Genomic DNA, 21,419 nt, shown 5'->3' with positions numbered 1-21,419 from the left:
TGTGATAGGAAATTTCATCACAGTCATTGATGCTATTTGATTTAATTGGTAAATCCAATGGTTGTGTTTAAAAATTGAATAGTACCATTTTTTATTTGGGAAACTCCATTGAATAACTCTAGTAATATCATTATTGATAAGTATATGCCACGTTTTTTGTTTCTCACACATGTAACCCTTTAAGACTAAAATACCCTTAAAGGGTTAATTAGTGAAGAGATAACCTAAAAATGTCATGAAGAGATTAGAGTGACTTTCTTTCTTCCTAGTTGTGGTATACCCCTGCAACATGGAAGCTTGTGCCACTGTCAATGGAGTTGAACGTCTCTGCAACAACAAACCCCGCCATCGTCGACGAATTTGGGTGGCTCTGCAACATCGAACCCTGCTGACGTTGATGAAGCCGCAAGTCTTGGACGAAGTGCCTCCCCCGTCGACGAAACGCAGCCAGTCGTCCTGGTCCTCATGGTTCACCGGCGTCGTCTGCAGCCTTCCATTGCAGCAGCTTCTCTTATGTGTGATGTGTATTGTGTGTGAAATAGTGGTGAATTAGGTGTGAACCAGAAGTGAACTTGGTGTGAACCAGGTGTGTGAATCAACTGTGAATTAGGTGTGAACCAAGGGTGAACTTAGTGTGAAACAAATGTGAATTAGGTGTGAAACACGTGTATGGATCAATTGTGAATTAGGTATGAACCAGGGGTGAACTTGGTGTGAAACAGGTGTGAATTAGGTGTGAACCAAGTATGTGGATCAACTGTGAATTAGATGTGAACCAGAGGTGAACTTGGTGTGAATTAGTTGTGAACTAGGTGTGAATCGGGTGTGATACAAGTGTGAATTAGGTGTGGACCAAGGGTGAATTAGATGTGAACCAGAGGTGAATTAGGTGTGAACTAGGCGTGAACAAGGGGTGAACCAGGTATGAACTTGGTGTGAAACACTTGTGATCCAGATGTGAATCAAGGTTGAACTACGTGTCAACCATGTTCCTAATTTATGGTGATCAATGTGTGAACCATGTGTGAAGGCCGTGTGAACCATGTGTGAACTATGTGTGAACACAGTAATCTAAATTGCAAAATCAATCGAAAATTTGTCATCTCAACATAAAATTCTTTATTTTCATAGATTTTTCAGCCCATAATAGTTCGAAAATTTCATATAAACTATTACATAAGATACCCATAACTTAAAAATAAAAATGGAAAGATATACTCATTATCAAATCAAAAGTTTCAATCTTCTTCAACGTTGGGAGATGCTCTCTTTTTAATCTTCAATCTTCTTCAACATTGGTGAGAAGAAAAGAGTTGTGGTAGATAACGTCAATTTAAAAAAAAATTGTGAGAAGAAAAATGGTGATGATCTTTGAGATTGGATAATTTGAGAGAGAAGAGGTGCTTGCGATTTTTGGTGAGAGTAGATCCATTGAGGGGAATTAATGTCTTTGTAAGTGCCTATAAGGTCATTAATGTGAGAAACATTAATTAGGGGTTGTGGTTATAAATATAAGGTTAGGGTTATAAATTAGTCGATCTCATAGATATATATATATATATACTAGATATAAGCTTGGTTTTATTTATAAAATTTATAAATTATATTTATTAAATTTGTATTATTATCATATAAATTTTAAATAAATAAATAAATAATATTATATATAAAAGAATAATATAGACATATTAAATAAAAAATTAAATCAAAACATTATATATGATTTTTTTTAAAATATATGTATATATATAATATGATTGTAACGCCCTGGATAGCCAAGACCGTTACACTGTGTGTTCAAAATAGTGTTTAACTTGCTAAGCAAGTCATTTGGACTTAAATGTGTAATTAAAGACTAAGTCAATGTCAGATATCAAAAAGTTTGGTAAACAAAATGATTATTTTTCGTTAAAAATATTAAGTTTAAATACGGGATCCCAAAATCAGTTTACAGACTTGTAAAAGACAAATAGAATACAACTTAGTCGCCTAAGCGGCAAAACAGGGTTTAACCTTAGTTCTTCCTAAGCTATCCTGGCCATGGCTATCGAGCAGGTCGCATATGTATGTTGGGGTTTTATGCCCTAATTAAAACTCAAATTCTTTGTAATCTCATTTTATGATCAATAAAAGAATAGAAATCATTTTTTGACTTGGTCAATCACTATGCTCACATGTTTTATTTTCATGATTATTTGTTTAATATAAACTTCTATTAAATCCCGAGCATATAGCTAATCTTATTTATAGTGACGTAATCACAGTAGAACATAAATATGATTATATGTTCAAAATAAGTTAGTCCTAAGATTAGTCAGTGCACATGATTTACATTGACTTGCCAATCTACGATATGATCTACTTACACATTACAGTGTTATGTTCTTTCCAGAACATTAGCAAAGTAGATAAGATCGGATGTATTTGTTACATCGGACTGGACCGATATTGACAGTTGATAAGATAAGTAAACATACCGTTATTATCTATTCTAGTCATATCATATAGTTGACCATAGGTCAATTCAATCTCAATTCTGAGTGGTTAGTATTCTAACTGATTGTATTATTTGAGTTCTTTGACTTGTTCGTTACCAGCTTACCCTACGGACTAGCCCATACTTACATCTTGGGAACTCGGTAGTATAATTGAGTGGGAGTGTTAATCATAGATATGAACATCTATAGCTTCTAATGAAGAAGTGAAACGATGGTTTCCTTTTAGTTTGGTTCAAGGTGTTAAATGATAGAGATCTCATTTCAGTAATTAAATTAGTTTACTGAAATATCATTTACAAGGAACTAAGGAAAAAATACAATGAGGGGTAAAACGATATTTTAGTCATATCTCATTGTAGACCGTCTATAGAGGATTGAGTGACAATTATGGTTGTAACAATGGATAATTAATAACATATCTATATTTTTTATAGAGCGTTCTATGAATTCAAGAGTGCAATTCCGAGTCTATAGTGGAATCACGAGGAATTAATAAGTTAGTAAATTTATTTGTTAGATTTATGATAACTTATTGGAGCTTGATTTCATAGGCCCATGGTCCCCATTGTACCTTGGATAAAATCATCTAGATAGTCTCAATTAATTGATTTAATTATCAATTAGAATTATTAAAGTTGACCAGGTCAATTTTGATAGTTTCACAGAGTTGTGTAATTTTGAGAAGAAAAGAGAAATTATGGCAGATTTATTAATTAAGATAAATTGGTATCTAAATTAATAAATAAGTTTAAATCAAAGTTCAAATTATAAATAATTAATTTGATAAAGGATTTAAATAATTAAATCAATAGAAAATAATACATGCCTTGATTTTAAGTCCAATTGGCTTATAATCAAATGAGAAATTTCACGGGCCTAAAGCCCATGATAATTTCGACCTAGGGCTTTAAAATGACTATTATTTTATTGATATTTTAATTAAATTAAATGGCCTAATTAAGTCTATAAAAGGAGTGATTAGAGAGAAGTCAGAAGAGATTTTTTGAGACGACAGATAAGTTTAATCACTAGTTTTCTGATAGTTTTAGATTCTCTCTAAACACAAGTCCTTTTCTAAGCCTATTTGTTATTTTCTCTTCTTCTCTCTATATCTATCTCATGTGTTGAGAATTGCCCACACTAGTCTAGGTTATTCTAAGGATACATTGGAAGATTGTGAAGGAAATAGAAGATCGGTTCAGTTTCTTGATAATACTCTGCGACAGAGAGGATACAAAAGTTAGAGAAACTGAAGGAAGGACTGTTTCATTCCGCTGCGTATACTGTAAGTATTCTATTCTTTGTTTCTCTTTGAATTCAATTTTAGAAATATGTTTTAGGGTATCTCGTATTAATTTTTTTAATATTAGATATATATGAAAATAAATAAAGATCCTGTATAAGTTTTCCTAACAATGTACACATCGCCCCTGAAGCTCTCCAACTCACGGCTGGTCTCGCTATCCCTTTCCCTTAACTACACCATATAGCACCCGTGAGCCAAAGCTCAGTAAGAAAACTTAAACCAGCATGCACAACTAGACAACAGTATAAAAGCAGTAAACATAAATCATCAGATTCAATTAACAATGGGATATAAGCAACCAACCAACAGTAATATTCAAATTAGTCAAATATGTAAACCAAACTCATCAATTAATAAAAATGATTAAGTGTGAACCACACTTCTGTTTATGGTATAATATCTAGGCCTGGTGCCCTTAGGCCGAGTCCCCTGGTCTCTTAGCCGACCCTGGCACCCTTAGGCTGGGTTGCGTTCCGTACGCTTGCTATCGAGCCCCGGCATCCTTAGGCCAGCTTGCAAACATATATAATCACAAATGCACAATGCATAACTAGTAATCAATGGCAGCGTACACACGCATGCCTATCCAAATATTCTTAGATACATATATATATATTCATATTCATTAACAGGGGTTCAAGTCTCATTCACAACCCAGGTGCAGTTTTCTTACCTTAAGTCCCGAGTAGCTAGCGTATGGCAGCCCCAAGCACGATCCCTATCCCTGAGCCCTTATCGGTATAACCTAGTCACAACGTATTAATAAATAACCATTAAAACCTAAATCGATTACAAACTTCAAAATAACATACTAGCCTCTGGGACCTCAAATTCTACTAAACCGGGCAGTAGAATTCGTCCCGAGCGCTTAGGTTAAAGTTCCCGTCATTAAAACCTAAAGTGGCCTAAAAATGACCAGGCAGGTCGCGACTTGCCCCTAATGGTCGCGGCGCGCCTCCCAGGTCATACATCCCCCTGAATAGAACCAGGACGCGGGTCGCAACTTGCCTAAGAGAGTCGCGGCGCGCCTCCAAAGTAGAAGTCCCCCACTTGGCCTGGGTTCACCTAGGTCGCGGCGCCCCAATAACAGGGCCGCAACTTGACCCTACGAACCCAGGATTTCCCTGTTTTTCTTCAGCCAAAGATCCACCTAAACATCCCAAATAAATCCTAGAACTATTATTCAATCCCCAACATAACACCAATATGATACCAGCAACAAAACCCCAGCTCAACACACTCAAACTTCCATCCAAACTCAAATTCATATCCTCGAACCTTAAAGCTAAGAACAACCATAAAACCAAAAACAGAGGACCCTTAAAACAGCAATTGAAACTCACCTTAGTTGTGAATTACTCCTCCTAGCTATAGCTAACCAACTTCTAGGCCTCAAGTCTTCAATTCCCCAAGCTTTTAGCCACCAATTCCCCATAGCTTCCTCAAGAATTCACCAAAGTTGAGAGAGAAAGGGAGATGGTCGGTTGGAAGGAGAGAGAGAGTGCCCTGCCCTTGTTTCCTCGAGTTTCTACCAGCTACCACTACCTAAGATAACCCATAGTTAAGTCTATCCTCTTGACAAAAGACCATAATGCCCCTTAGTACACCCTTATCTCCTAATGCCTCCGAGGGCAAAAACGTCATTAGGCACATCTCACGCTAATCCCCAAATTGTCTTACAAATTTCCAATTAATCCCAACATGCCCAATTAATCACCAAATAATTGCACATTAATCAATAAATCCTAGTTACACACTAAGTCCGCAAAATACACCCAGGCTCACCCCAAGCCGAGTATTGGATCCCATTGTGACTATTCTGCTAATCTGGTCACTAGGATCGTCTCAAGTTGTATATCGCAAATATATCTACATAATAATGTATTCCTCAATCATTTTACACATATAATTACATTTATGTCATCAACGAACCAAAATTACAGATATGCCCTTATTAACAAGAACGGGCCCACATACATATTTAATACACATAAACATGTATTTAATCGATATTATCATATAAATTATGTATGCCACATAGTTACACATTTACTCAATTAATTTAACATCTATATACCCTTATGCCCTCCAGGCACTGTAATCCAGATACTTAGCCCTAATAGTAAATTTTGGTCGTTACAATGATAATCTTTTTAAACATTAAAGATAATATTTTTAATAAAAATTAAGATTATGTATTATTTATTATTATTATAATGATATTTTATAATATTTAAATTTATATTAATACAAGTTTTAAATATATAGTATTGTATTAAATATTATAATAATAATATTTTATAATTTGAATTCATATTAATATAATTAGTAAAAAATTTAGGATTATAATATTTTATAACATTTAAATTTATATTAATATAATTATTAAATATTTAGTTTTATATTATATATTATTATAATAATGATATTTTATAACATCTGAATTTAAATTTATATTAATATAATTATTATATATGTAGTCTTACATTAAATATTGCTATAATAATGATATTTTATAATATTTGAATTTATATTAATATAATTAATAAATATTTATTTTTAGTTAGTTTGAAATGTATATTCCATTAAATATTTAGAATATTCCATTAAAATTAACAAAACAAATCGTTAAAACCAATAATTTTTATTATCTACACACTTTTTATATAGAAGATATATACTAGTGGGAGTGGCACATGCAATGCACGTGCTGCAATTTTTATCTTTCTATAATAATTAAAGAATTTTATGTCGAAGTAAGAAAAAAATAGTAATTGGACCTCTAAAAGAATAAACTCATTTAGAAATTAATATTTATATGTATATCTTATCTTATCTTATATATACTAAGAGGCTTAATCAGCTGCTGCTTATCGGACTCTTATAACCCTTTCTTTAGCTGCTTTACAAGGATATTATTGTATTTTTCCTCAGGCCCTCTTTCTTTCAATTTTATATAATGATTTTATTGTATTTAAATTAAATGAATCATTAATTCTACACAACGTACCCTATTTTTATTCTGTAAGCCAACTTTATCAGACAAGTGTTGTTATTTTACTTTTAAATCCTTCTTTTCCAACTACTTCCGAGGGGCTTGAATGTATTTTCCATACTAAATTTTAATTTTATTTTAAAATGGTTCTTTCTCTTTGACTCTCCACTTTCCCTTATCTTTTCTTCCCTATTTTTTCTCTGAGTTGCCGATAGTTGTTGTTGTCCAGAACTTCCTGATTGGTTTTGGTCTCATTTGAAAGCCATCTATAAAAAGAACCAGCAGGCGACTCTACCATTGTGGCGCTCTTCTTCCGCCTTATCTCTTTCTGTTCCTTTGCAGGTCAAATTCTCTTAGGTCGAATCATGTTGTATATCCGCCTTTGTCTATTTCTTATATATATGACCTTAATGCATGTTGGAAGACCACCTACGTTATAGCTACTATGAGTCTGGACTTATTTGTCTATTTATTAATTTTGGATATGATTAAAGTAGGTTCTGTTTTAGGAACTGTTTGATTATAATAGTTTGTGTAAAGTTATTAATGTCCAGATTTTTTAGTTTTACAATTTGGTTTAAGCTTAAATTAAGATCATAGTGTAAGTAATGGTAGAGCTCTTTTTTGATACAAAACTAATTGTCAGGCTACTAAAATCTTCATCATTTTAAGGTTCAAAATATATAGTTTTATATATTATTTGTTTGGCAAGAAAGGAACTTTAGCTTATTTGGCCATCTTTTTTTTTTTTTTTTTTGCTTTCTTTGATGGATTTTGGTGAAAAAGTTTTAGGTATTTTATTATTATTATTATTATTATTATTATTATTATTATTATTATAAATGTTATTAAGCTAATACATAATATTGGTTGTCAAATTATTTAAAAATTTATTCATTAATATATTTAATTGATGTATAAGAATCACAATTAAATTTGTAGTTACTTTTATTTTTTTATTAGGTAGAGAGCAAGTTTTTATATGCTTTGAAAATATTGTTAGAATTTTTTTTAATATAAATGGTTAATTTTGATATATTTTGTAAAATCCTTTATTGGCATTTTTGATAATAAAGACAAAATTAATTAAAAGGGTATTTTCGAAATTAGTAGTTTCCTCTTTTGTAGTATTTTGTGGTGAATTTCGAAAATGGGTAGTTTCTTGTTTTGGTGAAATATGTCTTTCTATATTCAGATTTTTATTTATGTGTTAATAAAATAAATATATATATATATATTTTCCTATAAAAGAATATCTTTTTCTTGAATTGGAAATTATTAGTATTTATTTTATTTATCTGATTTGGTTGTCCAGAAATCGTGTACAGCTTGCAATCATAAATGATATATTGTTTCCTTATTTATTTAAGGAAACTGGGTTGAAAAACTGTCCAGGTTCAATGAATCTGTTTGAACGGATTGCCAGTCTGTTTGAACAGATTCTGACTTTCCTGTTTTGGAAGATTTTCCTTTTATGGGCTGTTTGATTTCTGATTTGTGTTCCACGACCTAAAGGGATTCTAAATAGTATATAATCATCCTTAAGTCGTTGGTTTTTGATTATGTCTCTTGGTGTATTATTTTCCAAATATTTTTCAAGTTTTAGAGAGACTTTTTATTATGTGAAGAACTTGAGTCCAACAAGTTCTTAGTGGTTTATTACAGTGTACTTCTGTATTGTTTTCTTTGTGTTAATTGTGCAGGTTGAACACACTTGGACATTGGTCATCAAGCTTCGGGAGAAGTCTTGTTCGTGAGTCACTTTTCGGGAGGAAAAGTGCAAGTGTTATGATTTGAAGGGAGTTCAAGATCTTAGCACTTCAGAAATTTGATTAGGAGTTTAGATTACAACAGTTGCGACAAATTCAAGAGAGAGTCTTTATTTGTATAAGTCAATTTTGGTTTTGTAATCGTATAGATATTCTTCTAATAAATTTCATTCTCTGGGCGTGGCCTCGTGGACTAGTAGCAATCTGCAAAGATTGCTGATACCACGTAAAAATTCGTGTGTTCTTTACTATATGTTCGTTTTTATCTTCTGGTCACAAACTGTTTAAACATATCGGGTTTCTGTTCAAACAGTCGTTGTATCTGTTTAAACATTTCTGTAACAGTTCAACAATTAATTATTTAATTTAAATAATTAAGTTGGTAATCATAAAAAACGGATTTACAATTGGTATCAGAGTGGTTCACTAAACTCTTAGTGAGATCTTGTGGTTATTTTCCGTTTGATTTGTTTTGTGTGAAATGTCTTTCTTTGCAGAAGGTAGTTCGGTGTCTCGACCTCCATTGCTAAATGACTCAAACTATCCATATTGGAAAGTTCGGATGAGAGCTTTCATAAAATCTCAAGATGAGAAAGCATGGAGAGCAATTTTTTCTGGATGGTCACCTCCTACTGAAAAAGGTGAAGATGGAAGCACAATTGTAAAATCTGAACTTGTTTGGGACACAGAAGAAGAAAAATTATCTAGCTATAATAATAAAGCTCTTCACGCCATATTTAATGGTGTTGGAGAAAGTTTTATAAAACTTGTTTCCACATGTGTCTCGGCTAAAGATGCTTGGACAATTCTGTAAACTCAGTTTGAAGGAACTGTAGATGTTAAAAGGTCTAGATTTATTATGTTACAAACCAGGTTTGATGACCTTAGAATGTCTGATTCTGAAACACTATCTGAATTTTATGAGAGATTATCTGATATTTCTAATGAGTATTTTGCACTTGGTGAAAAACTTGATGATTCTGTTCTTGTTAGAAAAATCGTTCGAGTTCTTCCTGACAGGTTTACTGTTAAGCTCACTGCTATGGAAGAGGCAAAAAATTTCAGTACTATGAAGGTAGAAGAACTGATGGGGTCACTTCGTACCTTTGAGTTAAATCAAAAGATTCGTCAAAAAGACAAGCCAAGTACTTCCAAAGAAAAGGAGAAAACCATAGCTTTCAAAAGCACTGAAAAGAAAGTCTCAGATGATGAAGATGGTGATAGTGAAATGGCAATGCTTGCAAAGAATTTTCGAAAATATATGAATAAGATAGGAAACAAGAAATTCAATGGCAAGATGTCAAAAGGTAATCCTACTTCTCCTAAACCTTTTCAAACTAATAAAAAGGGTATTCAGTGCAGGGAATGTGAGGGATTTGGTCACATCAGTCTGAATGTGCAAATACTTTGAAAAAGAACAAAAAAGGTATGATTGCTACTTGGAGTGATAATGACTCTGAAAGTAGTGAAGATGAGGAAGGTAATGTAGCTCTCACTTCTATTTTACCTGTTTCTAAATCTGAAAATGAAAAAATTGTTTGCTTGAATAATGTCTCAAAAGATGAAGAAAATTCTGATAGTGATGAATCTGAATTGAATGATGAGTCTTTGAGTGAATCTTACAAAAAGATGTATGGTTCATGGGTGAAAGTGTGTTCTGAAAATCGGTCACTGGTAAGCAAAAATAAAGATTTATCCCTTGAAATTAAACAACTTACTGATCTGAATGAAAATTTGGAAAAAGAAATAATTTCAAAAAATGTTGAAATTAATAAGTTGTCTAAAGATTTGGATACTCTTGAGAAAAATGTTAGAATGCTTAACCCCGGTTCAACTATTTTTGAGAATATACAGAATTCAGGTCAAAGAAGTCATGTGGGACTGGGTGCTTCAAGTTCTCAAAAATCAAAGAAAACTGTCTTTATCTCGGCTGGGATGTTATCGTCTGATGTTCCTCTGTCATCCTCACTGAAATCTGTTGTATCCGGTACTCAGATTGTTCCAACAGAAAGGACACAGTCAGCAGGTAAATCAAATGGTGAATTCAAAAAATTCATTCCAATCTGCCATTTTTGTGGTAGGAAGGGTCATATTCGTCCGAAGTGTTTTACTCTTATGAATTTTGCTAAAAATGAATATTTTGAAAAATTCAATTATTTTGATGATTTCAAAAGAGTAAAAAAGGAAAATATTCAATAAAAGAAAATATGGATCAAAAAGAATAATTGTTTTGCTGGTTTTACTAGTGAATATGATAGATATGCTTCTTCATATTTTTGGTATTTTGACAGTGGTTGTTCAAGACATATGACAGGTGACAAGTCTATTCTTACAGACATAAAACCTATGCATTGTGGGTCTGTTACTTTTGGCAATGGAATTGAAGGTAATGTTCTTGGTATGGGTACTCTTAACTTTGAAGGGTTGCCTAGAATCAAAAGAGTGTTACTTGTGGAAGGTCTTAAAGCTAATCTTCTAAGCATAAGTCAAATTTGTGATCAAGGTTATACTGTTAACTTTGATAAAGAGAATTGTTTTGTTTTAAACAAGAATGGTGAGAATGTTCTTGAAGGTTATAGATCTAATGACAATTGCTACACTCTTCTGCCATCTATTATGTGTCAATCTGTTGTGAGTAATAACACTGATATGTGGCATGCTAAACTTGGTCACATAAATTTCAAAACCTTGAAAAAATTGTCACATGCAGGGAGTGTTCGTGGTTTACCTAAGCTAGGTAAAGAATCTGATGGTAAGTGTAAGAGTTGTCAACTTGGTAAGCAATTGAAAATTACACATAAAAGTGTTTCTGACATAAACACTTCGAAAGTTTTAGAATTGCTTCACATGGATCTTATGGGTCCAATCCAAATTGAAAGTTTAAATGGCAAAAGGTATATTTTTGTTTGTGTGGATGATTTTTCTAGATATACTTGGGTGGATTTCTTGAAAGAAAAATCTGACACTTTTGATGCCTTTAAAACTCTTTGCTTGAAATTAAAAGTTGAAAAAGATTGCAACATTGGAAAAATTGTTCGTATAAGAAGTGATCATGGTAAAGAATTTGAGAATTCTGTCTATGATGATTTTTGTAAGTCTGCAGGTATCTCTCATGAGTTTTCAGCTCCCAAAACTCCTCAACAAAATGGAGTTGTAGAGAGGAAAAACCGCACTCTTCAAGAAATGGCTAGAGTGATGCTAAACAGCAAAAATTGACCAAACGGTTATGGGCAGAAGCAATTAACACTGCTTGCTATATCATAAATCGTGTTTTTCTTTGTCCAGGTACATCTAAAATATCCTATGAAATTTGGAAAGGTAAGAAACTAAGTGTGGCTTACTTTCATGTATTTGGATGTGTTTGTTACATTTTGAGAGATAAAGAAAATCTTGGTAAATTTGATGCTAAGAGTGATGAAGGTGTTTTTATTGGATACTCCACTAACAGTAGGGCCTATCGTGTGTATAACATGAGAACCCAAACTGTAATGGAGTCGGCTAACGTTGTTATTGATGATTCCAGGGATTTTTTTGAATTTTCTACTGAGGAAGAAATTGAAAGATTTATTGATGAACCTACTGAAAAACACGAAGAAGCTTGTGTCAGTGATACTGCTGTTGCAACGTCTGGTCCATCTGTTCCAACGAATCGCGAATCCGATGAAACAGATTCTGGACAGACAGGAAAGAAGTTTCCAGATATTATTTTGGATGAAGTCCAAAAGGAGCCATCAACCAGAGTTAAGTTAAATCATCCAGCAGATTTAATACTTGGAAATCCAAAAGACAGTATGGTAACACGAAGAAGGTTTAGTAATGTTGTTCAATTTGTTTGTTTCTTATCTTTAATTGAGCCTAAAAATGTGAAAGAAGCATTAACTGATGAAAATTGGATTAAAGCTATGCAGGAGGAATTGGAACAATTTTTTAGAAACAAAGTGTGGATCCTTGTGCCAAGACCGTTGCATACCAATATTATTGGCACAAAATGGATTTTCAAAAATAAATCTGATGAATTTGGTACAATCGTGCGAAATAAAGCAAGATTAGTGGCACAAGGGTACACACAAGTGGAAGGAATAGACTTTGATGAAACATTTGCACCTGTTGCAAGACTTGAATCAATTAGATTATTATTGTCTATTGCTTGTTTGATTGGTTTCAGGTTGTTCCAAATGGATGTCAAATTCGCATTTCTCAATGGGATCTTAAATGAAGAGGTATATGTTGAACAACCCAAAGGATTTGAAAATCCTCATGCACCTGATCATGTTTACAAATTGGAGAAAGCTCTTTATGATTTGAAGCAAGCCCCTCGGGCTTGGTATGAGAGACTTACTCAATTTCTTGTTTCTCATGGATACAAAAGGGGTGGAGTAGATAAAACTTTATTTATCAAAAATATTAAATCTAACATAATTATTGCTCAGATTTATGTTGATGATATTGTGTTTGGTTCTACTTTTGACAATGAGGTGTAGGTATTTGTGAAACAAATGAAAGAGGAATTTGAAATGAGCATGGTGGGAGAATTGACTTATTTCTTAGGTTTACAAGTCAAGCAGTTAGATGAAGGCACATTTCTTTCTCAAAGCAAATATGCTAAGAACCTGGTCAAAAAGTTTGGACTTGAAAGTTCAAAGATTTCCAAAACACCAATGGGAACAATTGTAAAGCTATCCAAAGATGAAAATGGTGTCAAAGTGGATCCTACACTGTATAGGAGCATGATTGGTAGTCTTCTTTATCTCACTGCTAGTCGACCTGATTTGAGTTATAGTGTTGGTGTGTGTGCCAGGTACCAAGGAAATCCCATGGAGTCTCATGTTGCAGCTGTCAAAAGAATCATTCGATATGTTCATGGGACTGCTGATTATGGTATTTGGTATTCAAAAGAAACTAACCCTAATCTAGTGTGTTTTAGTGATGCTGATTGGGCAGGTAACACCGATGACAGAAAAAGCACTAGTGGAGGATGTTTCTTCTTGGGAAATAATCTTGTTTCTTGGCACAGCAAGAAACAGAATTCTATTTCTCTCTCAACAGCTGAGGCTGAATACATTGCAGCGGGAAGTTGTTGTGCACAACTTTTGTGGATGAAGCAAATGATGATGGATTATGGGTTTGATCTTGACATTTTAACTATTTTTTGTGATAATACAAGTGCAATCAATATTTCAAAAAATCCTGTGCAACATTCTCGTACTAAACATATTGATATTCGTTATCATTTCATAAGAGAATTAGTTGAAAATAAAGTTCTTGTCTTGGAATATATTGAAACACATAAACAAATTGCAGATATTTTCACTAAAGCTCTTGATTCAGTTCGCTTTGATTTCCTCCGAAAATCTTTGGGGGTTTGTTCTCTTTAAATTCTCTCGTTATGTTGTCCGCTTGATCTAATATGTGTTATTTTTTATTAAGAAAATTGTCAATCAATTTGAAAATTTTGTTGTGTGTCAAGCTGGATAATCTGTCTTGTGTTTATGAATCTTTGGTTGTATATTCTTGAGAGAAATTTAATCTATTCCTCCTAGGCATATTCGAGTAGATTAATCAATGTTTAATGTTTGAGCTTCCTTTTGTGTAGCATTGTTTCAAGCTCCTGTGAAAGAATAGAGCTACCTACATCAGTGTGTGAAAGCTGTCTTTTGAGTAAGTTGGAACTTTGTAATTCGGAGTTATGAATAGGATACGCTACCATAGAAAAGGGCTACCACTGGTGTAGTGTGACAGCGTCTTCATGGGTTACAATTATTTTAATTTCGAAAAAGACTTATTTGTCATTGGGCAATGTTCCCCTGCATACACTGTCACACACTTATGCTTGAAACAATGCAATAAAAATTGTACACAGTTTATAAAAAAAATGTGTGTAAGACTCATACATGTTGATTGATTCACTTAAGAATATGTGCTTGTGACTGAATTGTGCTTTATTTCTCTCGAATATTCTTTCTAATTTTTCATTTTCACAAGTGTTCTTATCTCTGATTTACACTAACTCTTATTTTCATTTGCTTGATTTTATTCTTATCAAGATGACTCTCTTTGATCAATGCAGATTTTTTTTTGGGTTGAGTTTTTATTTTTGTATATATATATAAAATAAAAAAAATAATAATAAAAAGAAAATGATAATCAAGGAAATTCATGTGAACCGAATCATTGTGGTGATTATGAGAAATTATGCATTTAATTGTGTGATTTAATATATTCTTTGTCTCCAAGGAATCTATTTTTGTCTTCTTTCTCATTTTGGAATAGCATGATGTGTATCTTTATTGTCTAGTACTTTGTTTAGGATTTTTAAAAAAAAAAAAAAAAGAAAAAGTCAATAAGGAGATCGTGTGGGGTATTTATTTCTGGTTACCTTTTTTTGGTTTTGGTGTTTATATATATTACATCTTTATAAACAGATTTTTTTTAATAAAAAAAAAAGGGGGAAAGTTGTATGTGAATCGTGTGTCTTCAAGATTGTTTCCTTTTCTTGGTTAATTAAAACAATTTTTTTAATAAAAAAGGGAAACCTCTTTTTGCCGTGGGTATTCATTTTGGTTAAGTAAGTTTTTTAAAAAAGGCATGTCATTACCCTATTTCTTCTCACCCACGACTTCACTTAGTTATTTCTTCTCCTTCTCATTTTTTTTTTCTCTCAGTCTCTTGTAAGTGCTTTCTGTTTTTCAGAGAAAAAACGGTGAGAACTCGTGGTCCCTCCTCCAAGAAGATCCCTGTTTCTCAATCCCGAAAGGTGCCATCTCCTTCGCCTCCTCCGTATGTGTCAACGGCGCCTCTTTCTGTTCCAACAGCTCCCACATCTGTTGGAAAGTCCTGCAAATCCAAGGCTCGCAAGAAGGTGTTTTCGCTCTCTCATGAACATCCTATGGTATTTCCAGATATCTCTGCTGACATTGTTGCACCACCATCTGAAGTGGTGGTGCCCTCTCGAGCCAAGGACCATTCTCCTCTTCCGTTTGATTCGTCTTTGGAGGCTAGGGCAAAATCGAAAACTGTTTCCTCCTCTTCCAAAGCTGCTGCTGCTGGGTTGCTCAAATTGCCCTTGAAGCCGAGTCAGTCCAAGAAAAATTCTGTGACTCCCAAAAGGAAATTGGGGTTGGACGCGTCTCTTTCTCCCTTGTCTGCTGCCAAGAAAAAATTGAAGGCTCATCCCCCTTCATTGTCCTCCTCCGAATCTGATCCTGAGGAAGATAAGTCCGAATTTGAAGCAACTCATGATACCACATTGTCTGATGAAACGGTTCCTGACATTGCCGAATCAGAGGCTGAGTCTGATGAGCCAGAAAAAGAAGACACTATCCCCTCTGAACAAGAAGCCGAATCTGACTCAGACCACATTGCATCTCCTTTGCCATCCAAAGCTAAAGGGAAGAAACCTATTTCTGGTTCTACACCTTCACCAAAACATTCAGTTGTAAATTTCAAACCTTATTCTTCCATTTTTTGCTATAATGATAATGCACGTGATATGGTTCTATATGCTCAACGGAAATTTATCATTGAAAGAAATTATGTCTTGAGTGATCATCGTCCTTTTGGTGTGCTAACAATGCTTCAAGATCGACAATGGACAGGTTCTTTGGTTAAATTTTCTGGTTTTGTGGTTAGAATAGTCAAGGAATTCTATGCCAATCTTACTAATGAAATTATTGAACCTTCATCTCCTCTGTATAATAAAGTGTTTGTTAGGGGCCATTGGTTCTCTTTTTCTCCTCAAGACATTGCTCTTGCTTTGCATCTTCCCCTTGATGTCGAGGATGATGTTGATGGTGCTTCTCTTGACAAGGACATGGTTATCACTGAGTTGGTTGGTCAAAAAATGGTATGGCTATCTAATACAGTCATCTCAGTCTCCAATCTCACCTACACTTATGCTGTTCTCCATAAGTTTTCCACAACAAATTGGAAGCCCATTTCTCACACCGCCACTATCTCTTTTGATATGGCCTCATTTTTGTACAAGGTGGGGACCGGTCTTGGTATAAATTTGGCTTCGGTTATTCATGATCAAATCATTGGGTTTCGCAAAGGTAACAGAAAAAACTTGAATCTTCCTTTTCCTCAAGTTATTTATAAAGTGTTGAGTATGCAGAAACAAGATCTCCAACGTGATAAAGAAGACTTGGTGGCACCTACTACTGCTGCTTCCTACAAGGCCTCTGCACCTCCTACTGAAGCCACTGCTGCTCCGTCCTCCAAGAAAGTCAAGCCCCAATCCCTGAAGATTTCTTCGGATGACATTCCTCATGCCTCCTCCTCTGTTGCCACAGATTCAGGACTTGTTGCAACCGAAATAGCTGCTGTTCGAGCCTCTGTTGATTCTTTGACTGCTCGAGTGATGTCAATTGAAGGACTGCAACGTTCTGTGTTGGAGGCTGTTCAATCTCTGTCCAAAGATCTAGTTGTTTAGTTTTATTTTAGTTTTTGTCATTTAAACATTGATACTCTTTTTTGTTCTTTTATTTTATGGTTCTTTGGCTTCTTTGAAAGACACAAAGGGGGAGAGTAGATTTCCAAAAACCTGTTTGTTTGTTGTTTTGTTTAACTCTGGACCTTCTTATTTTGAGGGGGAGTTAAGTCTAGTTTATTTACATGTTTGTTATAAGTTCATGCATGTTTGCAGGGGGAGTTCTTTCTCTTTACTTATCACTAACATTTGTGTTGCAGGTTTTTGAATTAATTTTGTCTATCAAATTGCCAAAGGGGGAGATTGTAAAATCCTTTATTGGCATTTTTGATAATAAAGACAAAATTAATTAAAAGGGTATTTTCGAAATTAGTAGTTTCCTCTTTTGTAATATTTTGTGGTGAATTTCGAAAATGGTAGTTTCTTGTTTTGGTGAAATATGTCTTTCTATATTCAGATTTTTATTTATGTGTTAATAAAATAAATATATATATATTTTCCTATAAAAGAATATCTTTTTCTTGAATTGGAAATTATTAGTATTTATTTTATTTATTTGATTTGGTTGCCTAGAAATCGTGTACAGCTTGCAATCATAAATGATATATTGTTTCCTTATTTATTTAAGGAAACTGGGTTGAAAAACTGTCAAGGTTCAATGAATCTGTTTGAACGGATTGCCAGTCTGTTTGAACAGATTCTGACTTTCCTGTTTTGGAAGATTTTCCTTTTATGGGCTGTTTGATTTCTGATTTGTGTTCCACGACCTAAAGGGATTCTAAATAGTATATAATCATCCTTAAGTCGTTGGTTTTTGATTATGTCTCTTGGTGTATTATTTTCCAAATATTTTTCAAGTTTTAGAGAGACTTTTTATTATGTGAAGAACTTTAGTCCAACAAGTTCTTAGTGGTTTATTACAGTGTACTTCTGTATTGTTTTCTTTGTGTTAATTGTGCAGGTTGAACACACTTGGACATTGGTCATCAAGCTTCGGGAGAAGTCTTGTTCGTGAGTCACTTTTCGGGAGGAAAAGTGCAAGTGTTATGATTTGAAGGGAGTTCAAGATCTTAGCACTTCAGAAATTTGATTAGGAGTTTAGATTACAACAGTTGCGACAAATTCAAGAGGGAGTCTTTATTTGTATAAGTCAATTTTGGTTTTGTAATCATTTAGATATTCTTCTAATAAATTTCATTCTCTGGGCGTGGCCTCGTGGACTAGTAGCAATCTGCAAAGACTGCTGATACCACGTAAAAATTCGTGTGTTCTTTACTTTATGTTCATTTTTATCTTCTGGTCACAAACTGTTTAAACATATCGGGTTTCTGTTCAAACTGTCGTTGTATCTGTTTAAACATTTCTGTAACAGTTCAACAATTAATTATTTAATTTAAATAATTAAGTTGGTAATCATAAAAAACGAATTTACATATTTTTCATATCTATTGTTTTATTTTATTTTTATCTTTATTCTTTGCCCAATTTTGATATATTTTTGGTATTTAATATATTTTTATTATCTTTTTGGTATCTAATATTATTAAATTATATTTTTACTTTTTAAGGACCATAAATGTATGTTTATTTAAATGTGAAAAATAAATAGAAATTGTATTTTTTTTATTTTTTTAACAATTAATTTAAATTTATCCTACACGTGTATATATATTTCCTTACACATACACGTATTTTTTACCGCACACGTATTCTTATTTTTAAACCTACTAATAAATATTTAACTTTATCATCTCCACATGTGTTATTATTCTTCTTTAACACCTACACAGTCAACTCACCAAATTTAAACCACCGGCTGCACAACTATGGAGGTGGAGAAAAGTAAACAAATCAGCCTCAGTCTTATGCCACTCACAACAACAACAATAAAGCAAAAAAGTTATCACCAAGTGCAGACCTTTGTATTTGCTTTTCTTCTGACTGTAAGTATTTCACTAACCCTTTAATTATTTATATTTTTCTTTTTTCGTTGTTATACCTCTTTCATCAGTTCTTCAAATCTTATTTGAATAATTAGAATAAAAAAAGGACAAATGCACCAATTTCACAATCTAGGTCTTTTGTTCAAATTAGGGTTTTATGCTCTTTTCCTCTTTTAACTTCCTTCATTTACTTATTTTCTTACATATTCATTTGAGAATTATAACAATCAATATTCTTCGTTTGTTTTTATAATTTATATTTTTCTCTATTCTAATATGATGATTTTTTATTATGCAAATATTAGCTTTATGATGACTGCTTTTTCAATTTTTTGTTTCATATAGTTTCTAAGTTCCAAGTTCATTTTTTTGCCATTATTCTTTTATATATGATCTATTACAAAAATATGACTTAAAAAACTAAATACTAAAGTCTTAGTTATTAAGTACTTATTTGTATTTATTATTTGAGTCATTAGAATTTATTAGATTCCAATCTCCTTTTGCTTCCCACAAAGGCTCTGCAGTTTGATTCCCATGTAACCCTTTCAATCTCCCTTTTGCTTCCTGCCTTCTAAAGGTTAATTTTTGGGTGTGAAAACAATTATATTGATCTTATTTAATAAGATAAGGAATTTCATGACTAGATTTCTTCTATAACTAAATTGTGTAAATAAGAACATGAAATAGAAGTAGGATATTTATTAAATAAGTCTTTTATCTATTTAAAAATTGAATATTAAGAAAATTTAGTTGGCTGAAGGATAATGAAAATGATAGGTAAAATTTGATATTGGTAACTCCTATACTTGTTGGTTTCTTATGTGCATGTTTGAAATATATAGATGTATTGAAAATGCACTCTTATCAATTGTTTTCACACATAATGAACTTTGAATGTTACATTTTCTTTTTTTTTTTCCTTAATTACAGACATAATGAAGAAACACCTAACAAGTCTCAACAAAATAACTATTGGACATCGACGATGGACAACTAAGGTCATTGTCTCTTAAAATTTTGGTGAATGTGTCTCACAACATACATCGAAAAAATACCAACACATGATTCTATGTGATTCTGAGGTATTTTCTATGTATATATTCATTTTTATTGATCATTTATAGAACTTTAAGTTTTTCATGCTAAATGTGTTTTAGCTTGCTGTCAAATTGCTCAAGTCATTCAATTATAATGGCTAATATCATTTTGTTGATCATAAAAACTAAGTGTAATTTTTTAAATTTAAACAGGGTAATTTTGTCCAAGCAACACTCTATGACAACTTCATTGACTTGCACAAAGATAAACTCAAATTACACAAAACTTATTATATATCAAATGCATTTGTTAAGCGAACACCAAAAAACCATAATCTAGAAAGTAATGCATTTGAGTGGACAATCAACAGCAACACCTTAATTGAAGAAGCTGAACAAACTGAAGTTGTTATTACTATTTCTCAGCGCTCACTTGTTTCTTTCTTAGAGTTACAAGAATAAGTTGACACTAACACAGAAATTGGTAAATTTATATTATGTATGATCAACACAATATTTTTATTTACCATTATTCATATGCATATTTTTCTAATACATCTATATAAATTTTTCATAGACATTTTAGGTCTGGTTGTAGCTATTGAGGATCCAAGATATATACAAACAACATATGGTTCAACAAAGCTTCAAGATATCATAATAGTTAATGTAGAGTAAGTTGTTACATTACCATCAACTTAAATTATTTTTACTGTGATATAGTGTTGGGGTTTTATGCCCTAATTAAAACTCAAATTCTTTGTAATCTCATTTTATTATCAATAAAAGAATAGAAATCATTTTTTGACTTGGTCAATCACTTTGCTCACTTGTTTTATTTTCATGATTATTTGTTTAATATAAACTTCTATTAAATCCCGAGCATATAGCTAATCTTATTTATAATGACGTAGTCACAGTGGAATATAAATATGATTATATGTTCAAAATAAGTTAGTCCTAAGATTACTCAATGCCCAGGATTTACACTGACTTGCCAATCTACGATATGATCTACTTACACATTATAGTGTTATGTTCTTTCCAGAACATTAGCAAAGTAGATAAGATCGGATGTATTTGTTACATCGGACTGGACCGATATTGGCAGTTGATAAGATAAGTAAACATACCGTTATTATCTATTCTAGTCATATCATATAGTTGACCATAGGTCAATTCAATCTCAATTCTGAGTGGTTAGTATTCTAACTGATTGTATTATTTGAGTTCTTTGACTTGTTCGTTACCAGCTTACCCTACGGACTAGCCCATACTTACATCTTAGGAACTCGGTAGTATAATTGAGTGGGAGTGTTAATCATAGATATGAACATCTATAACTTCTGATGAAGAAGTGAAACGATGGTTTCCTTTTAGTTTGGTTCAAGGTGTTAAATGATAGAGATCTCATTTCAGTAATTAAATTAGTTTACTGAA

General features: G+C 32.7%; 1 protein-coding gene across 1 annotated transcript; it reads left to right on the top strand.

Moving 5' to 3' along the window:
* Positions 1 to 289: 289 nt before the first annotated feature.
* On the top strand, positions 290 to 16,999 carry LOC133779819 (uncharacterized). Its single transcript, XM_062219722.1, has 2 exons — positions 290 to 524; positions 15,231 to 16,999. The coding sequence occupies exons 1-2, from the start codon at positions 290 to 292 to the stop codon at positions 16,997 to 16,999; spliced, it is 2,004 nt and encodes a 667-aa protein (XP_062075706.1).
* Positions 17,000 to 21,419: the final 4,420 nt, after the last annotated feature.

The sequence above is a fragment of the Humulus lupulus genome, chromosome 5 (assembly GCF_963169125.1).
Source record: "Humulus lupulus chromosome 5, drHumLupu1.1, whole genome shotgun sequence".
NCBI lineage: Eukaryota > Viridiplantae > Streptophyta > Magnoliopsida > Rosales > Cannabaceae > Humulus > Humulus lupulus.
Note: the sequence above shows the minus strand (reverse complement) of the source record. Positions and strands in the feature narration are given on the sequence as shown.